Source organism: Leptonychotes weddellii, chromosome 11 (genome assembly GCF_054177405.1).
Source record: "Leptonychotes weddellii isolate Sample4059 chromosome 11, ASM5417740v2, whole genome shotgun sequence".
NCBI lineage: Eukaryota > Metazoa > Chordata > Mammalia > Carnivora > Phocidae > Leptonychotes > Leptonychotes weddellii.
This window is the reverse complement of record NC_138379.1, coordinates 90,282,481-90,303,423: the sequence shown is the minus strand read 5'-3', so window position 1 is coordinate 90,303,423 and position 20,943 is coordinate 90,282,481. Positions and strand designations below refer to the sequence as shown.

Here is a 20,943-nt window from a genome sequence, read left to right as displayed (position 1 = left end):
TTTTTTTTTTAAAGATTTTTTATTTATTTGACAGAGAGAGATACAGCGAGAGAGGGAACACAAGCAGCGGGAGTGGGAGAGGGAGAAGCAGGCTTCCTGCCGAGCAGGGAGCCCGATGTGGGGCTCGATCCCAGGACCCTGGGACCATGACCTGAGCCGAAGGCAGACGCTTAACGACTGAGCCACCCAGGCGCCCCAATGAGGCTGGATTCTTAAAAGGGCTGAAACCCTTGGAAATGATGACTTGAATGACTGATGTATAAGCGTGAGGGAAAGATTAGGATCTTTACATTCGATTTCTTTCTTGTCACATTTTAAACTGTTTCTGTTGTGAGGAACTGTGTTTTCAAATCTTATGCACCAAGTAAATCAGCCATTTACCATTTAGTTTAGAGCACTGTTATTCCTTACTTGGAGAGCTAATAAACCAACTTTATCTCCACGATTGTCGTTTATTTGGGTGAGGTATAGTGGAGCAGACCGATTCTTTATAGTTAGAGAATATCTGTCCTCTGAGAGGCTGTGGGTACAGGAAGTGGATCAATGAAGAACCTGCTCCTGTCCGGGAGGATTTCAGTTTACTGTTGAGGACAGCGCATGTGGGTAGCAGTGAAGCTCCAAATTTGGAATATCAGCCAAGTAGGAATCTGGGCAAAAGTCATGCAGGCAAAGTCACTGGCAATTCTTACTAGTAAAGTATTGTTAAGTGAGATAGATTTCCACATAAGTCAAGAGTAAAATGCAGATTGAGAAGCAGTGTAGCTCAGTGGGGAATTTGGTTAGCTGGAAAATCACTAGGTTGAGGAATTCAGTGCTGCACCTGAAGCCTTAGTCAATTAAAATGATTCTTTAAAATTATTTTTTTTAAGATTTTATTTATTTGAGAGAGAGTGAGTAAGAATGAGCACAAGCCGGGGGGAGAGGCAGAGGGAGAGGGAGAAGCAGACTCCCCGCTGAGCAGGGAGCCAGACGCAGGGACTCGATCCCAGGACCCTGGGATCATGACCTGAGCCGAAAGCAGACACTTAACTGACTGAGCCACCCAGGCGCCCCTGATTCTTTAAAATTAAACAAGAAAAAAATAAATAAATAAATAAAATAAAATTAAACAAGAGTCAGATTAAGGGAGTCTTGTTTGGTATCATTTCCTTACCAGCCTCTCAGGCTACAGGTCGGTTGCATAGCAGAAAGTTAGCTGTATATCTTGCACATCTTAGGTCTTTGGTTATCTATTTCATCAATTTTGGAAATGATGCAATAACTTTAGTCCCTTGAACTGTCTTAAAGGTCACAGACATAATCTTAACTGTTATTTTATTTTATTTTTTAAAAGATTTTTACTTATTTATTTGACAGAGAGAGACACAGTGAGAGGGAACACAAGCAGGGGGAGTGGGAGAGGGAGAAGCAGGCTTCCCGCGGAGCAGGGAGCCCGATGCGGGGCTCGATCCTAGGACCCTGGGATCATGACCTGAGCCGAAGGCAGACACTTAACGACAGCCACCCAGGTGCCCCAAAACTTAAATGTTACTTTAATTTTGTATCCTTACAGATTGATCATTTATTCCTTACTAATTTACCAGAGATTGTTGTGGAGTTATTGATGACATTACATGAACCAGCAACTTCTGGTGCCAGCCAAAGCACGGACCTCTGTGACTTTTCAGGGTATGGATATTTTAAACTTAGAGAATTTGCTGCAATTTCAGAATTTCCTTGGGAATTTGATTGGTTGACACCTTCAAATATCTGTTTCAGTTTTTAGGCACATACTGTGTTTCTTGTGTGAGCTACTGGAGAGCATCCTTTAGTTACAGTGTGCCCTACTATGCTAGCTGTATGAAAAAGTAATAATATCTACCAAAGTATGTTCAGTTTATAATTTCATTTGATAAAAAGAGTGTCTGATTGCCAGTCTCAGAATATTAGTGTGTTTACAGTAGTAACATAGAGCTTTAATTAAGACCCGAAGTGATACAAGGCTCATTTGTAGAATTGCCATTAACTTCATAAAAGATTTCTTTCTTTTTTTTTTTTAAGATTTTATTTATTTATTTGATACAGAGAGAGAGAACACAAGTAGGCAGAGCGTCAGGGAGAGGGAGAAGCAGGCTTCCCGCTGAGCAGGGAGCCCGACGCAGGGACTCGATCCCAGGACCCTGGGATCATGACCTGAGCTGAAGGCAGACGCTTAACGACTGAGCCACCCAGGCACCCCTTCATAAAAGATTTCTTAAGCACATCACTTAAAATTAAGTCATAGAGGGTAAAGGTATTTAGATATTCTGACTGATAATGTGTAGAATGTGATAAGTCATTTGTGATTTTATTGAAAGCCTAGTTTTTCAGTGGGAAAGTAATTTTAGAACGTGGGGTTATTAATCTAAATTTTCTTTCTGAAACTTCATGGTTTCTGAAACTTGACTTCAACAGAATCTTTTTTTTTTTTTTTCTTAATAATTTTGTTCTGAAAATGAAGACTGCTTTTTTTCCCTATAACTCTCAGGGATTTGGATCCTGCTCCTAATCCACCTCATTTTCCATCACATGTGATTAAAGCAACATTTGCCTATATCAGCAACTGCCATAAAACCAAGCTTAAAAGCATTTTAGAAATTCTTTCCAAAAGCCCTGTAAGTACACATTACTATTATAATAACTGAAGAGGGACTTCCTTCTTTTTCAGCTAGAAAATCTGTGTAAGTACATCTTAAAAAGAACGAAAATTAAAGGGAAAACTCGTCTGAATAAATTAAAAACACTCATTTATAAGTTTATATCTTGGTATTTTACTTGTAGATATTAATTGAAATATGTCATGTATGAGACCTGAATTTCATGGTACTTTAGTCATATATTGGCTTAGGGAGTATATATTTTTTAAAATTACTGTTTGCTATCTGAAAACTAGATAAATTGACAACAGTTTAAGATACTAATTTTCTTAATGTAATATTTGCCTTTGATATTACACCAAAACAAAATTCTGTAATTTGTTGTTTTGAATATAAAACAGATTTATTATAGTTGAGTATACATGATTCGATAAGTTTTTTATGAAATGTCTTTATTTTCTAGGATTCCTATCAGAAAATTCTTCTAGCCATATGTGAGCAAGCCGCTGAGACAAATAATGTTTATAAAAAGCACAGAATTCTTAAAATATATCACCTGTTTGTTACTTTATTACTGAAAGATATTAAAAGTGCCTTAGGAGGAGCTTGGGCCTTTGTCCTTCGAGATGTTATCTATACTTTGATTCATTATATCAACAAAAGGTACGTGATATATTTAGACTAATATATAAGTTGTTTTTTCTACCTTATCTTAATTGAAAACTTACATAATTTCAAGAGGTAGAAGCAGGAGTATTGCTTTCTTATTTTTGCTTCTTAATATATATCTACCCAGTATTTTTTAAAAATTGCATTACCTATTTCTCCAACTCTAGAAATACTAAGTACTAAGGGTCTTCAACATTTTAAAATTAGTGAATTTTATATGGCTTGAAATATATATGTCATGATAGCAGTTCTGGTCACCTGTATATGGGGAGGGTGGTGTTTCTCACACACACGCAAAGAATCCTCCAGACACCAGCTGGGTGTCCTACAATTCAACTCATATATAGTTGATTAGTGTCAGATCCCACAACTGAGGGCTCAGTCCTGCAAGACTGCCTGCCCCTCCTTCCCTTCAGATGCCAGTCACTAGCCCAGATTATCATCTGTGCTTCTGACCAGCCCCCTCTACCCTGCAGGTTCCAAGGACCCTGTTCCTTGAGTTTGATTAATTTGCTAAGCTCAGGAAATTCATAGAACTCAGGAAACCTGTTTACTGACTAATTAACCAGTTTATTATAAAAGGATATAGCTCAGGCACAGCCAGATGGAAGGGATGTATTAGGAAAGGGGATGGAGCTTCCCTGCCCTCTCCAAGAGCACCACTTTTCCCCACATCTGCATGTGTTCACCAACCTGGAAGCTCCCAAAGCTGGTCCTTTTGGGTTTTTATGGAGGCCTCATTACAGAGACATGATTGATTACATCACTGGCTGTTGGGTATTGATACAATCTCCATCCCTTCCCCCCTCCCCAGAGATTGGAGGAGGGTGACTGATAATTCCAACCCTCTAATCACAAGGTTGGTTCTCCAGGCAACCAGCCCCCATCCTCAGGTGACCTAGGTGCTTTCAGAAGATAGAGACATTTTTATTTCCCTCATCACTGGTGTTCCTAGAGTTTTAGGAGCTTTGTGCCAGAAACGGGGATGAAGACCATATATCTATTTCTTATTATAAATCACAGTATACTGTAGATTTGGGGTGTATATTCAGTTTAAGCCTCTTTATTCCTTTCCATTGATTTTGATGATGTTTCTATTACTTGTTTTCTGATTACTACATAACATTGCCTTCAAATGTGAGTTCTTCAAAGCACACAAAGAATATCTTTTTCCATTTTGTTTTGTCATATTTTATTAATATCCTATAATTTTTATTTTAATTTAAATCATATGAATATAGTTATTCAGTCTTTATTTTCATTCACTTAATTTTTTTAAATGATTTTATTTATTTGAGAGAAAGAGCAGGAGAGAGCGAGCGGGGGCGGGGGGTGGGAGCAGAGGGAGAGGGAGAAGCAGGCTCCCCACTGAGCAGGGAGAGGGATGCAGGACTCGATCCTAGGACCCCGGGATCATGACCTGATCCAAAGGCAGACGCTTAATTGACGAGCCACCCAGGTGTCCCACATTGACTGAATTTTTTTAAAAGTTTCTGTATTATGGTAAAATATATAACATAAAATTTGTTATTTTAACCATTTTAAGTGTCCAGTTCAGTGATACTAATTATGTTCACAGTGTTGCACAACCATCACCATTATCTGTTTCCAGACCTTTCTCATTACCTCAGAACCATTATACATATTAAACAATAACTCCACATTTCCCCTTTCCTCCAGCTCCTGATAACTTGTAATCTATCTCTTGTCTCTATGAATTTGCTTATTCTAGATATTTTATATAAGTGGAATTATAAAATATTTGTTGTTTTGTGTCTGGCTTGTTTCACTCGGCATAATGTCTTCAAGGTTCATCCCGCGTACATGAATCATGTATCAGAACTTCATTCTTATTTATGGCCGAATAATATTCCATTATATATATATATATATACACACTACAGTCTATTCACTGTTGATGAACACTTGTGTTTCCATCTTTGGCTATTGTGGATAAGGCTGCAGTGCACATAGGTTTATGGGTATGTGTTTGAGTGTTTTCAGTTCTTTGGGGAATATACCTAGGAGTGGCCTTGGTGGGTCCTTTAATCATCCTATGTTTAACTCTTTGAGGAACTGCTAAACTGTTTTCCACAGCAGCTGCACCATTTCATATTTCTCCTGCAATGCACAAAAGTCCCAATTTTCTCAGATCCTTACCTATGCTTGTTATTTTCTGTTTTGTTTTAAATTTTTATTATAGCCATCCTAATGGATGTGAAGTGGTATCTCATTGTGGTTTTGTTTTTGCATTTCCCTAATGACTAATGCTGTTGAACATCTTTTCTTCTGCTTATTAACCATTTGTATACATTCTTGGAAGAATGTATATTCAAGTTCTTTGCTCATTTTTTTAATTGGGTTGTCTTTTTGCTGTTAAGCTGTAGGAGTTCTTTATACATTCTCAATATTGAGCTCTTATTATATGATTTGCAAATATAGTCTGGATATTGAATCAGTATGTATGATTTGCAAGTAGTTTATCCCATTCTGTACATTGTCTTTTCACTTTCCTGATAATGTCTTTTTTTTTTTTTTTTAAGATTTTTATTTATTTATTTGAGACAGAGAGAATGAGAGACGGAGAGCATGAGAGGGAGGAGGGTCAGAGGGAGAAGCATACTCCCCGCTGAGCAGGGGGAGCCCGATGCGGGACTCGATCCCGGGACTCCAGGATCATGACCTGAGCCGAAGGCAGTCGCTCAACCAACTGAGCCACCCAGGCGCCCGTGATAATGTCTTTTGATGCACAAAAATTTTTAATTTTGATGAAGTCTGATTTATCTGTTTTTTTCTTTTATTCCTCAAGCTTCTGGTGATTTATATAAGAATCCATTGTCAACTCCAAGCTCATGAAGATTTACCACTATGTTTTATTCTGAGTTTTATAGTTTTAGCTCTTCTGTTTAGGTTGTTGATCCATTTTAATTTTTACATATGGTGTGAGGTAGGGGTTCAGCTTCATTCTTGGGCATGTAGAAATCTAGTTGTTCTATTACCACTTGTTGAAGAGACAATTCTTTCCCCATTGAATGGACTTGGCATCCGTGTCAAAAATCATTTGGCCATTGATGTGTGGATGTATTTATGGATTCTCCATTCTGTACCCTTGGTTTGCCCTTACGCCAGACCACACTCTTTTGACCACTATGGCTTCATAGTAAGTTTTGAAATCTGGAAGTGGGTATCCTCCAGTTTTGTTCTTCTTTTTCAAGATCGTTTTAGCTATTTGGGGCGCCTTGCAATTCCCCTATGAATTTAATGACCAGCTTTCCCACTTAGGCAAAAAAGACTATTGGAATTTTGAATAAAATTGCATTGAATATGTGATCATTTAGATAGTATTGACATCTCAACAATTTGTCTTCCAATCCATGAACATGGGGTGTCTTTCCATTTATGTGGACTTCATTTCTTTTATCCTTGCTTTTACAGTTTTCAGTGTACAAGATTTTTGTATTTTAGGTTAAATTTATTCCCAGGTATTTAATTCTTTCAGATGCTATTGTAAATGGAATTGGTTTCTTAGTTTCCATTTTAGATTGTTGTTGCTAGTGTATGGAAATACAATTGATTTTCGTGTGCTGATCTTGTGACCTGCAGTTTTGCTAATTTATTTGTTACTAGAAGATTTCTTGTGGATTGTTTGGGAGTTTATATGTATATAGAATCATGTCATCTATGATACAGTTTTACTTCTTCTTTTCTGATTTTGATGCCTTTTAGTTCTTGTCTAATTACTCGGCTAGAAGTTCAATACAGTGTTGAATAGCAGGGGTGAAAGTGGGCATCTTTATCTTGTTCCTGATCTTAGTGGGAAAGCTTCCGTTCTTTCAACATTATGTTGTTACCTGGGGGTTTTTCATAAATTACCTTTATTGTGTTGGGTAAGGTCCTATGTACTCATGTTTTTCTGACTTTTTTATCATGGAAGGAGATTGAATTTTGTCAGATGCCTTTGCTGTGTTTATTGAAATGATCATGTATTTTCCCTCGTCTTATTAATGTGATGTGTTACATGGATTGATTTTCTTATATTGGCCCACTCCTGTGTTCCTGGGATAAATCCTACTTGCTCATGGTATATAATACTTTTAATAAGCTCTTACATTCAGTTCGCTCGTACTTTTTTGAGGAGTTTTAAATCTGTATTCCTTTTTTTTTTCAAGATTTTATTTATTTGACAGAGACAAGCGTGCACAAGTAGGGGGAGCTGCAGAGGGAAAGGGAGAAGCAGGCTACCCCCCAACCCCAGCAGGGAGCTGGATGCAGGGCTTGATCCCGGGACCTTGGGATCATGACCTGAGCCAAAGGCAGACACTTAACTGACCTAGCCACCCAGGCACCCTTAAATCTATATTCCTAAGGGGCATTGAGTATTATAATTTTCCTGTGGTATATTTATTTTCTTTGGTATTAGAGCACTCTGGCCTCCTAGAATGAGTTAGGAAATATTCCCTACAATTCTGTTTCTTGGAAGAGTTTGAGATAGACTGCTGTTAATTCTTTTTTTTTTTTTTTTTGAGATTTTATTTGACAGAGAGAGACACAGCGAGAGAGGGAACACAAGCAGGGGGAGTGGGAGAGGGAGAAGCAGGCTTCCCGCTGAGCAGGGAGCCCAATGTGGGGCACAATCCCAGGACCCTGGGATCATGACCTGAGCTGAAGGCAGACGCTTAACGACTGAGCCACCCAGGTGCCCCGACTGCTGTTAATTCTTAAGCATGTGTTTGGTAGTGGTTTTCTAGTCTCTTCTCCCCCCCAGTCTTCTTTTTTTAATGTAGGTGGTTACTGCTACGTATTTTCCTCTCAGTGCTTCCTTTGCTGCATTCATAAATTTGGGTACGCTGTGCTTCTGTTTTCATTTGTCTCTAAGCTCTTCTGGCATATTTAAGACAGTTGTTTGAAGTCTTTGTCTAGTAATTCCACTCTCTGAGCTTCCTCACGAACTGTTTCGGCCAGTATATTTTATTTCTTTAAATGGGCTCTCCTTTCCTACTTCCTATTTCTTTGTATGCCTTGTGATTTTTTTGTTGAAATAATGGATTTTTTTTCACCTGAAAAATTTTTTTAATTAAAAATTTACTTTGTTACGTTGGTTTCAGTTGTATAATGTAATGATTCAATAATCTTATACATTACGTATCACAATAAGCGTCCTCATAATCCCCTTTATCTATGTCACCCATCCCCCTACCCACCTCCCCTTTGGCAGGCACCAGTTTGTTCTATGTAGTTAAGAGTCTTTTTGTTTGTCTCTTTTTTCTTTGTTTTGTTTCTTAAATTCCACAAATGAGTGAAATCATATGGTATTTGTCTTTCACTTATTTCACTTACCATAATACCCTCTAGGTCCATCCATGTTTTCACAAATGGCATGATCTCATTGTTGTTTTTTTTTTTTTATGGCTGAATAATATTCCACTGTATATATACACTACATCTTGTTTACATATTCACCCATTGCTGGACACGTGGGCTGCTTCCATACCGTGGCTATTCTGAAAAATGCTGCTGTAAACATAGGGTGCACGTATCTCTTTGAATTAGTGTTTTCATCTTCTTTGGGTAAATATCCAGTGATGGAATTATTGGATCATATGGTAATTCTATTTTTAACTCTTTTGGAGGAACCTCCAGACCATTTTCCACAGCAGCTGTACTAGTTTGCATTCCCAGTTTGCCTCAGTGCATGAGGGTTCCTTTTTCTCCACATCCTCTCCAACACCTCTTATTTCTTGTCTTTTTGATTCTGGCCATTCTGACAGGTGTGAGGTGGCATCTCATTGTGGTTTTGATTTGCATTTCCCTGATGATGAGTGATGTTGAACATCTTTTCATGTGTCTTTTGGGCATTTGTCTTTCTTCTTTGGGGAAAATGTCTATTCAAGTACTCTGCCCATTTCTTAATCAGATTATTTTTTAATTGTTGAGTTGTGTAAATTCTTTATATATTTTGTATATGAACTTTTATCAGATATGTCATTTGAAGATATCCTATATTGCCCTGTTATTTTGTTGATGGTTTCGTTTGCTGTGCAAAAGCTTTTTATTTTGATGTAGTCCCAATAGTTTTTTGTGTGGGTTTTTTTTGTTTTGTTTTTTGCTTTTGTTTCCCTTGCCTGAGGCATATCTAGAAAAATGTTTCTTTGGCGGAGATCAGAGAAATTACTGTCTGTGTTTTCTTCTGGGAGTTCTGTGGTTTCGGGTTTCACATTAAGGTTTAATGCATTTTGAGTTTATTTTTGTATATGTTGTTAAGAAAGTGGTTTAGTTTCATCATTTGGCGTGTAGCTGTCCAGTTTTCCTGACACCATTTGTTGACTGTCTTTTCCCTGTTATATATTCTTGCCTCCTTCGTCAGATTAATTGAGCATATAAGCATGGATTTATTTCTGGGATCTCTATTTTTGGCCTGAAAACTGGATATTTTACTATTATAATGTGGTAACTGGGGAAATGAGATTTTCCCCTTCCCCAGGGTTTGACTTTTTTTTTAATAAATTTTTTCTTTTAAAGATTTTATTTATTTATTTGACAGAGAGAGACACAGAGAGGAAGGGAACACAAGCAGGGGGGAGGGAGAGGGAGAAGTAGACTTCCTGCGGAGCGGGGAGCCCGATGCGGGGCTCAATCCCAGGACCTGGGATCATGACCTGAGCTGAAGGCAGACGCTTAACGACTGAGCCACCCAGGCGCCCCTTGACTTTTTTTTTTTTAATTGTTGAAGGCTGTAGTAGTCCATTTGTTTCATGAGTATACTCAACTATTTGTGCAGAGAGTGTATTCCTTGCTGCATTTGGCTACTGAAGACTGGTCCTTAACTTACTTTCAGGGAGTGTTTCGACAGATTTCCTTGAATGCCAGGAGTGAGGGAGTGAGAGAGAGAGAGAATGAGAATCTTTCCTAATTTTTGCAGACTGGCTCTGTGTTAGGACTCCCCTTCAACACTTAGGTAGGTTTGCACTGAGCCTAGGGATTAGCCCAAAGTGAAAGCTTATGGTCTTCTCAGGTGTTTTTTGAGCAAGCATCTTGCCCTGGGCATGTGTGTGGCTTTCTCAATTTCCCAGATATATGTGTGATTTTTAATGCTCTAATTTCACAAGGAAATTGTCTTTCCAGCTTTTCATCCTAGGCTTTAGGCAGTTTGTTGTATGTCTCATCAGTAATTTTTTGCCCCTCACAGCTGTGGGTAGTTGGTGAGTTTTACGGTGTTTTCAAGCAATGCTCATGGCTTTTCCAGCCTGGGGAGATCCAAGTAGACAGATCAGAGCTAAGCCCCGTACATTAGTCATGTAGGTAGCTCCCAGTCTGGTTTAAACAACAGATGTATACAATAATTTGCAAATATGGTCTGCTATGCTCCCTCCAGAGCACAGAGCCAGGATCCCACACTGGGAATGGGGACTGTAGGTTTCATGACAACCGCCAAGCTGGGGAGGGAATAGTGGGGCAAAGACAAGTAAACACCACCGCGTTTTCCTACAGTTAAGTTGCCTTTTTTTTTTTTTTTTTTTTAATTTAGCATTTGCTTGATTGCTGTAAACCTTTGACTGTTCTACAGAATTCTAACAGTTCTGCCTGTTTTTCAGTATCTCTGTTGGGAGGGCAGATTGGAGGTATCCACCCCATCTCTTCTTGGCTTTGAAACCTTATTAAGGAATTAGACATGAAAGTGACTTTTATGTCAGGCCACTTCAGAGTTAGAGCTGCTCAAGGAAAATGCTTTCTTCATGAGCTTTGTCAAAGTCGTTTCCTAGAACTTACTATTTTTCTCCCTGTGTTAGGCCTTCTCGTTTCATGGATGTGTCGTTACGGAGCTTCTCCCTGTGTTGTGACCTGTTAAGCCGGGTTTGCCACACGGCGGTCACTTACTGTAAGGATGCTCTAGAAAATCACCTTCACGTGATTGTTGGAACACTTATACCCCTTGTGGATGATCAGATGGAGGTTCAGGAACAGGTATTTCCCCAAATCCTCTTCACAGAGATATTTGAAATAACATTGATAAAGCATTCTTGGAAGGAGCCGAATGTTTTATGTTTACTTGGTGTAATTAGTCATTTTAGTGAAAATATTCTTTGGAAAATGACTGGAAAAACATTTTCAGTGAATTAATATTTGTAATCATTTAATTACAGAGCACCTAGTAATTTTGATCTCACAAATAACCTAAGAGTTTGTGTCTCTTAGTTGGGTTGAAGCATAGAGGTGCTAAAAACTGGGACAGCAGTCGACACCACTGTGATGGTGCATGAGATACTCTACGAAATGTTCCAGTAATACTGGCACTTTTCTATCCCAGTGCTCATCCTGTAGCAGCACCTTACATATTTGGTGAATCATTTGAAAGCACAGAAACAGTCATAGGTGGTCCTATAGAAATAATTAAAACATTTTATCTGAACTGGGTTAGTAGAGTTTTTATCATTTATTACAGTAGGTTTGGTTGTTTTACTTTGAAATATAATTAAACCATTTTTTCCTTTTGACTTTTTCTTTTTTAAATTATGTTTAGGTATTGGACTTGTTGAAATACTTAGTGATAGAGAACAAGGATAATGAAAACCTCTATATGACAATTAAACTTTTAGATCCTTTTCCTGACCATGATGTCTTTAAGGATTTGCGTATTACTCAGCAGAAAATTAAATACAGTAAAGGACCCTTCTCACTTTTGGAGGTAATAATTATTCCATCATCTTACTGTTTTGTATTAGAGTAGAGAGCAGTACTTTTTGAAAACTTCCAATTCTCTAAAAGTAAAAAACTGAATCTTTTTAAAAAATTGTAATAGAAAAACAACATGAGATTTGCCCTTTCAACAAATAAGAAACTGAATCTTAATATATTGTCTTGTATTGCAGTAAAATTATAAATATCAAGATTTCTTGGTTAAGATCTGAAATTAAATAATGAAGAAATATGATCTAAAATATGCTTGATTTTCATATGCATCAGATCCATTAATATCTCAAAATTACCATCTGATCCTTTGAAGGACAATTTAATGTTTGAATTAGAGATGGTATTTGACTTTTTAAAGAGTTTTTCAAATTTTAATCTTACTTTAATATTTATAAACTTTAAAATTATGTTCAGGTGTATTTTTTAGTATAAATGTTATAATTTTAAAACCATACTCCATATCTGACTGTGTATCAATATGACAATATAGTTAAATGTACTAAGATGTAAAACTAGAGCCACAGTACTAAATAAGTAGAAATTTAAGCTTTTCCTTTGGAGGATGCTATTACAATCTTAAAATCTTAAGTATGTTATCATGAGTCTGTTAGCATTTAAGTGATTACAACATTGGTGGATGTGAAATGGAAGAAGCCATTTATTTCTACCTCGTGTGGTAATAGTGTTATGAATCAGTGTCTATAAAAAGCACTAATTTTTTTCTTTAAGTTTTATTTGATAGACTTCATACATGTACATAAAGCAAGTTACATTTTTAACTAATTTTCTCTTTTAGGAAATAAATCATTTTCTCTCCGTGAGTGTTTATGATGCACTTCCTTTGACAAGACTGGAAGGATTGAAGGATCTCTGCAGGCAGCTAGCTCAACATAAGGACCAGATGGTGGATCTCGTGAGAGCATCTCAGGGTACTGATGTTAATGACGTGGGTCATTTGTACCTCTTTTTTTTGAAAGAGTCTTTTTATAAATTCTTGCTCTTTGTTCAATTGCTGTGGACTTACTTCAGGCTCTCAGCATGTAGTTCATCATTTCTCATCTCACCATAAAAGAGATTGTGGGTGGTCTCCTCACCTTGAATTAACCCCATTTTATCCGTCCTGTACACCTCTGCCAGAACAGTTTCTCTAAACCCAGACACGGTCGTGTTATTCTACTCCTTGAAAAGTTTTAACCACTTCCTACTGCCTGAAAGAAAGATTCGAATTCCTTGGAGCCAGGCATATGGGTAGTCTGTCTGTGCCTATTGCTCCAGCTTGTTTAAATAAAAGAAATGTATCCCAGTTTAAGTCTCTTATGTATGTGCATATGTATAATCATGAATGTATATGTGTGTGTGTTTTTCTATATAAACACATATTTGTATATGTGTTTCTAGTTTTTTTTTTTTTTACTTAAGAAAACATTAATTTTTATGTTAATTTTATTTGAGTTTAGGTTATTCTAGTATTGTACTTAGGGGAAATTTTTCCTGCTTAAGTTTTGATTATCATCTTTTGCCCATTAATTTCCTATTTCCATTGTGGGTTTTTTTCCAGTAGTTTTATTTTTTTTAAAGATTTTGTTTATTTATTTGAGAGAGAGAGCGAGCGATAGAGCACAAGCAGACAGAGAGGCAGGCAGAGGGAGAAGCAGGCTCCCCGCCGAGCAGGGAGCCCGACGCGGGGCTCGATCCCAGGACCCCGGGATCATGACCTGAGCCGAAGGCAGACACTTAACCGACTGATCCATTCAGGTGCCCCTCCAGTAGTTTTAAAAACTAATTTTGGTCTTGATCATATGGGCTCAGAGTTTGGAGTGCATTTGTTCTGAGGTGTGTGTGTGTGTGTGTGTGTGTGTGTAAAAGATGAATACCTCTTTCTTTTGTTCTTGTGTGTTTGGGTAATTCATTGGTGCAGACCTGTCTTGTCCAAAACAGACACTAGTTGTTTTTAGCTATTTAATTCAGTGAATTAAATTTAATGAAATTTAAAATTTAGTGTCTTCATCAGACTCGCGCGTGTCAGGTTCTCAGTAGTAACTGTGCTAGCGGCTGTCGTGGGACCGTGTACGTTGGAGAACGTTTCTGTCGTTGCGGAAAGTTCTGTCGGACATTGCCGGTCTGGACTAAATCCAGGGGTTAAAGACCAGAGTGTGCTTCCAGGGTCTCTCGTCGGTTAATGTTGAGTGATTTTTGTGTCTTTCACTCTTCGTGATTTGCTGAGGTGTTGGCTAATTGGACATTCCTCTCTCTCTGTTGGCCAGATACTGCTTCGCTCTCACTTTTACATGGTTCTGTTTTATAAGAAAGTTCTGATACGTTCACGTTATGTTTTTTGACCTGCTTGTGATTTAAAACCTTGTTTTTAAAAAAACTTCATGAAAGTTTTCTAGTCAGATAATTTAATCTCTAAACATACTGTAAAGAAACGTGTCTTCTCCGTTGTAGTTGAAACTATTTTTCCTAATCTAAACCGCCCCCAGAGAACCCGCAGGACGGCACGATGGTGAAGCTCATCGTCAGCCTGTTGCAGTTATGCGAGACGGCGGTGAGCCACACTGGAGAGAGAGAAGTTCTAGGTAAACTCTTCGGCTAAAGGAATATGAGCTTTTTTGTTTGCATGGTCATCTCTGTTTTCAAATTCAGTAAGAGTTGGTAATTTGGGATAGTAGGGAAATGTGGGATGCTAGCTGAGGTATATTTATGTTCAGATCAAGTGTCCCTAAGGAGCCTCCTTCCGTATTTTCCTTCCTTAAACATTTGAATAAAGTGCAAAGTTAGTGATTTACACATGTGCATCACTGTTCATTCAAAAACATCTTATAAATATTTAGGAAAGTCAGAAATAAATATTTGTACTGTTGAGTTGCAAATAAATTGACTTCTGATATATTTTGTAAATCTAACTGAGCAGTACTTAATCTTTTTTATAGGGCAGAGTAAGAATGAGGATTTGGAGGGCTAGGTGAATTAAACTCAAATATGAAAGCTGCATCCAAGCCCTTTCCTACCACCATTTGGGGCTATCCTAGTGTAAGGTAAATGGCCGCCACACATCCCGCCTAGAAGAGGTGTTTAGACTTAGTGATCACAGGATGGAGACACTGATTGAAGTCACCTTGAGGTTGTCATGACAACATTGCTTCAAATAAGAAAAATAGGAGGAATAAGAGGTCCTTCACAGATTTTACTTCCATTCAGTGGAGTCGTTCTTGTCTTCTCAGTGGGAGCCTAGTAACTAGGGCACTCCTTTATTTTGTAAGTTCTTTTGCTGAAATATACTGTACATACAGAAAAGTACAGATATAAGTATGTAACTTGAAAGTTCTCACAAGCAGAAAATACCTGTGCACACCTAGACCAAGAAACAGAGCCTTACCAGCACCCTGGAAGTTTCCTTTGACCAAGGAATTCACATATTTGTCCGTAGTTTAACTGTTTCTAGGGACAGACCTGATTTGCTCCAGGAGCCCTGAGTGGCTTTCCTGTGTAGCATAAAATCTTAGTATGGTTGTTCATCATTCTTAGTGGTGAAAGACGAAAAGCTTTCACCCCCAGGTCAGGAAGGAGACAAGGTTGCCTGCTTTCACCAGTGCTGGTCCAAGTTGTACTGGAAGTAATAGCCAGAGCAGTGGAAGAAGAAGAAAAGTGAAAACACCCAGATTGGAAAGAAAGAAGTAAAACTGTCTCTAGTCACAGATGACATGATCCTATTTCTAGAAAACCCCAGAGAATCTATAAGAAATCTACTGTAATAAAGCTAATAAATGAATTCAGCACAGTTGCAGGATATAGGATCCACACACAAAATTTAGTTGTGTTTCTCTACACCATCAGTGAACAATCTAAAGAGAAAATTTTGTTCCAGTTCCAGTTCTGTTTATCGTAGCATCTAGGAGAATCCAGTGCGTGGGGATAAGTTTAATCAAGGAAGTGAAAGACTTGTGCACGGTCTGTCAGAAGTGAGTCGCCAAGTACACCCCACACTCAAGGGGAGGGGAACTAGGGCTACACCTTTTGGAAGGAGAGCTATCAAAAAATTTATGGGTGTATTTTAATTCCCTCACGGCTGGGAAAGAGTGTGAAGGAGTTCTCTGGCAGGAACTGCGCTGTCTTCATCTGGATGGTGATAACACAGGTGGAAAAAAATGTGTGTGTGAATTTTCACTGAACTGAGTGTTTAAGGTTTATGTACTTTATGTATATAATACCTCAAAAATGTTTTAACAGTTTTAAAGTCTGTTGCTACATTCATATAGTAGCTGTGTTTAGACTTTCATGCTTACTATCTATATTCTGTTACTAATTTCTCTCTCCCGGATATGATTTTATAGGGAAAGTATCTTTTGCCCACATGGATATATATAAAGAAAATGCTGCAATATTATAGTAGCTTCTTTATTCAGAATCTTTGGGAAGCCACTTAAATCTTGAGGGATGACAAAGCATGATATTTTTTGTGGGGGAAAACTTGTTTTATGGGAGATCTTTTAGCTACAACTGTACTGAAAAGGAATTTCTAAATATAGAGGCTGTTGGAAGCTGCTTGGGAGAAGTGGGTCCTGTCGATTTCTCCACGATAGCTATACAGCACGGTAGAGATACATCTTCTACCAAGGCCCCTGAGTTATTTGAAGATAAAGAACTTCAGTGGACCTTCATAACGCTGACCTACCTGAACAACACGCTGGTAGAGGATTGGTGAGTATGGACTGAGCCTGTGTACCTGCTAGCACCTACTTCCTCTGATGTTCAGGGACGTTGATACTTTACGTAAATTAACATCTCCTGAAACTGAAGCATTCTCCTTTACATTGCCATACTTTTCTCTTAATCTCAACTATTTTAATAAAAATCATTGTATTTTTATTCATTGCCATAATCCCTGAAGCCCTACTGTGTGCCAGGCACTGGGTTCACTGATGAGCATACCAGACAAGGTCCTTGTTAAAATCTAGTGAGAGTAGCCTAAACAAACAATAAGAAAACCACCAGGTAGTTCGATACAGAACATTAAAATAGGAAAATTGCAAAAGCGGATGTTTTGGGCATTGGTCGAAATCAAAGGCACTGCTCTCATTGAGAGTATTTTGATCCTTTTAAGATAAGTCCTAGAGAAGAAACGTCATAACTCCAAAGATCTTAAGCTAATCGGCAGGGTTTTCTTTTGCCCCCTGATTCTTTATGCCAAACAAAATTGCAACAGATTCTATCCTAATTTCAGCTTGGTAGCTGTGAGATTACTTTTGCTTGCTTTCTTTGCCCCCTACCCCCCTGCAGTGATTAGTAACTCAGGTTTACTAAAGGAGTATTAAAAATGGTTGATAATTTTGGCATTGATGCTGTAGAATTTTGATTATAGAATTTTTTTTAAGATTTTATTTATTTGAGAGAGAGAGTGAGTGAAAGAGAACACAAGCGGGGAGGGGCAGAGGGAGAGGGAGAAGCAGACTCCCTGTTGAGCAGGAAGCCTGACATGGGGCTCGATTTCAGGACCCTGAGATCATGACCTGAGCCAAACACAGACTCTTAACCAACTGAGCCACCCAGGGGCCCCTAGAATTTTTATTTAGAGGTAAAATTTCCTAATGTAAAAACTGCCTGATGCAGTTAGCCTTTACGCTTTATAGTTGAACAACACAGATTTGAATTGCCTGTGTCCACTTACATGTGGGCTTTTTTCGGTAAATACAGTATAGTACTGTAAATGTATTTTCTCTCCCATATGATATTTTTCAGAACATTTTCTGGGTGTTACACGCAAACAATGAATCATGGATCACTACATCAAAAATTAATGATGTAATGTATGGTGACTAACATAATAAATTTCTTTTCTCTAGATTATTTTGTTGTAAAAATACAGTATGTAACACATATAAGTATGTGTTCACTATGGTGTCTGTACGTCTCCCTGTCAGGCTATTCGTGGTTAAGTTTTGGGGGAGTCAGGATTTATACACAGGTTTTGACTGTGTGGGCATCAGTGCTCCTAACTTGTTCAAGAGTCAACCTGTAATATAAATTTAAAATTTTAGATTTAAATTTTTTATTGGGGGTTTCATATTCATCAGTAGTTGAATATACTTCATAAGCATCTGAATTACATGTTTTTCAGTGTCAAAGTGCGATCAGCTGCTGTTACCTGTTTGAAAAGCATTTTAGCCACAAAGACTGGACATAGTTTCTGGGAGATTTATAAGACGACACCTGATCCCATGCTGATCTATCTACAGCCTTTTAGAACATCAAAAAAAAAGGTCTCTCAAATAATAAATGTTTATTGAATACCCACTATATCTGGAACAGTTCTGTTTGCTGTGAGATACGAATATCAAGTTGCCTAAATAGTATTATGCTAACATTAAACCTTTCTTAGAAGTAATTCCAACTGTACTTGAATCCAGGGCATTTCTGTTTTTAATTAGAGCAGTGTGGAAAAGTTGAGATAGAAAGCTGATTGATTTGGAGGATAGGAGGAGTTCTTAATGATAGGCCTTTCTTCTTAGGAGTAAAAAACCCTTACATCGATCCCATGAAATCCACTGATGTTGGGTGTGGTTTGTAGGTAATGTGCAATAAGCAAGTGTTTATTTCCATAGGAAGTTAAAGTATCACAGCCCCCTAGTGAAATATAAGATGACCTATAGATTTCTCCCTTCCCTTTTTCCACTTGAATATCATAATCACGTTTGACTGAAAGGACTCTGAAGGATATTTAAGAACTCTTGCTTCTCTTTTATTCTAAGCATTCCTCTTTAATATTTTCTTTTCATAAAGCAATTGGGAGTTAAACAGAATTTTCACCAAATTAACTTCAGGACATATACCCATCGTTGTACTAGTCTCTTTAATATATCATAAATATAATTTTGGTCTTAGTGAAATTACTGGTAATATAAACTATTAATAAAACCAGTAATGTGTAAAACACCAGTAATATAATCTGTTTTAACATTTTGAAATCAATTCCCTGTGGTAGACTTGGACTGGTTTCATCCATGAGACTAGTGAGGCAGAGAGTTTATGATGTGTATAATATGCTACTCGTGAGCTGAGAGTAGAGCTCAAGGATCCTGCTGTGCAGACCAGTAATTTTTTATCATACCACTTGGCCTTCCATATAAACATAAATGTATTTTAATTTTAAGAGTTACCCATTGCCTCCAGTATTATTTTTAACTCTGTTTAGTTTGGTTTGGAAACAGGTTTATGCCTAGATATTTGTTCTGTGCCGGAAAGATAAAATGTATTTCTAATGACCTTACTCACGGGTTTTGACTATTTTCTTTCTAGTTTTTGGAAGTCCCCAGACTGGACAAAGAAAGTCCTTTAGAAGGCCTGGATGATATGAGCCTGTGGATTCCTCAAAGTGAAAATCATGACGTTTGGATAAAGAGGCTGACTTGTGCTTTTTTGGATAGCGGAGGCACAAAAAGTGAAATTCTTCAACTATTAAAGCCAATGTGTGAAGTAAGAAGATTAATTAGTCTGCCTTAATCCCTTACTACCTATGCTTTTTGTATTTGAGCCTTCTCATAGTAGTTTCCTTCGGTTGTCCTGATACATTTGGGTTCCATGTCCATATTTATGGCCTGCCTCTCTAAACAGTGTGGTGGTTGTGCACACCATGTCCATGAAGCATCACCTGTGCTCAGCTGTTGGGAATCCATCAAACACGGCATCTTTGCGTAGCTAGAGCTTTGTGTGGTTGGTTTCAGCTGTGGGGTAGCTACGTACTGGATGAGCTCTAAAGGGTGCCTTGAATAATTTGTTACTAACAGTAGTTAAAATACTGATGATTGTAAATTACTTACATTAACCAAAAGTCTGCTTTTTACAATTTTTTTAAGGTCATTGTCATTTACTTTCCCTAGTATACTTTCTTAAGAAAAAGAGGTAGCAGTTAACATTGCTTTTTTATTTTTATTTATTTTTTAAAGATTTATTTATTTATTTATTATTATTATTATTATTATTTATTAGAGAGCGAGAGAGACTGAGTAAGCACTCTCTTTCTCTCCCTTCCCACAGAGGGAGAGAGAGAGAATTCCAAGCAGACACCATGCTGAGCTTGGGGCCCAACGCAGGTTCCATCTCATGACCCCAACCTGAACCAAAACAAAGGGTTGGATGTTTAACTGATTGTACCTCCGAGGCAGCCCTGCTTTTTTATTTTTGGAGGTCTAATACAGTTTATTTCAATAAAGGTCTATACCAAATCAAATAAAATTTACACACTTTTATCAAGTATGCCATCCAAAACAGTATAATATGATGATGCTCTAAGACTTTAATGTTAACCTAATTTATATTGTACCATCAAGCACGATTCAATGACAGTGTGAAAACAAAATATCTGACTGGTTCAAACATCTACCAGTTAAAAGTAACTAACTGATAGACAATGGCATGGATGGAGCTAGAGGGTATGCTAAGTGAAATAAGTCAGTCAGAGAAAGATAAATACCATATAATTTCACTCATATGTGGAATTTAAGAAACAAAACAGATGAACGTAGGGGAAGGGGGGAAAAGAAAGAGAGGGAAACAAACCATAAGAGACTTTTCACAATAGAGAACAGATGAGGGTTGATAGAGGACCTGGGTGGGGAATGGGTTAGACAGGTGATGGGCATGAAGGAGGGCACTTGGAATGAGCCCGGGGTGTTGTATGTAAGTGATGAATCACTGAATTCTACTCCTGAAACCAATTTTACCATATATGTTAACTAACTAGAATTTAAGTAAAAACTTGAAATAAAAAAAAAAAATGATGGAGTATTTTGATAAAGTGCCCTCATTGAAAGCAGTTTAAAAGGCAGGCCTTGCTTCTACAGAAGAAGTGTTGCAGTGAAGAAATGGTCACACTCTCTGCATTACTACCTTGTGCTTGTACTAAGTCAGCTCAGTGACGGCCTAGACACCGCGCATTTCCCGTTAGTGAGCATGGCTAAGGTTTTTTTTATAA

At 37.8% G+C, this 20,943-nt stretch overlaps 1 protein-coding gene across 1 annotated transcript in view; it reads left to right on the top strand.

Moving 5' to 3' along the window:
- The window catches only part of ATM (ATM serine/threonine kinase), a 122,303-nt gene that overhangs the window by 57,757 nt on the left and 43,603 nt on the right, over positions 1-20,943 (top strand). Inside the window, exons 27-36 of the mRNA XM_081797369.1 lie at positions 1,553-1,668; positions 2,507-2,633; positions 3,079-3,278; positions 11,072-11,246; positions 11,803-11,967; positions 12,769-12,901; positions 14,456-14,551; positions 16,502-16,673; positions 18,091-18,232; positions 19,269-19,445. Coding sequence (XP_081653495.1) covers positions 1,553-1,668; positions 2,507-2,633; positions 3,079-3,278; positions 11,072-11,246; positions 11,803-11,967; positions 12,769-12,901; positions 14,456-14,551; positions 16,502-16,673; positions 18,091-18,232; positions 19,269-19,445 — 1,503 coding nt within the window. The remainder of the gene's footprint in view (positions 1-1,552; positions 1,669-2,506; positions 2,634-3,078; positions 3,279-11,071; positions 11,247-11,802; positions 11,968-12,768; positions 12,902-14,455; positions 14,552-16,501; positions 16,674-18,090; positions 18,233-19,268; positions 19,446-20,943) is intronic.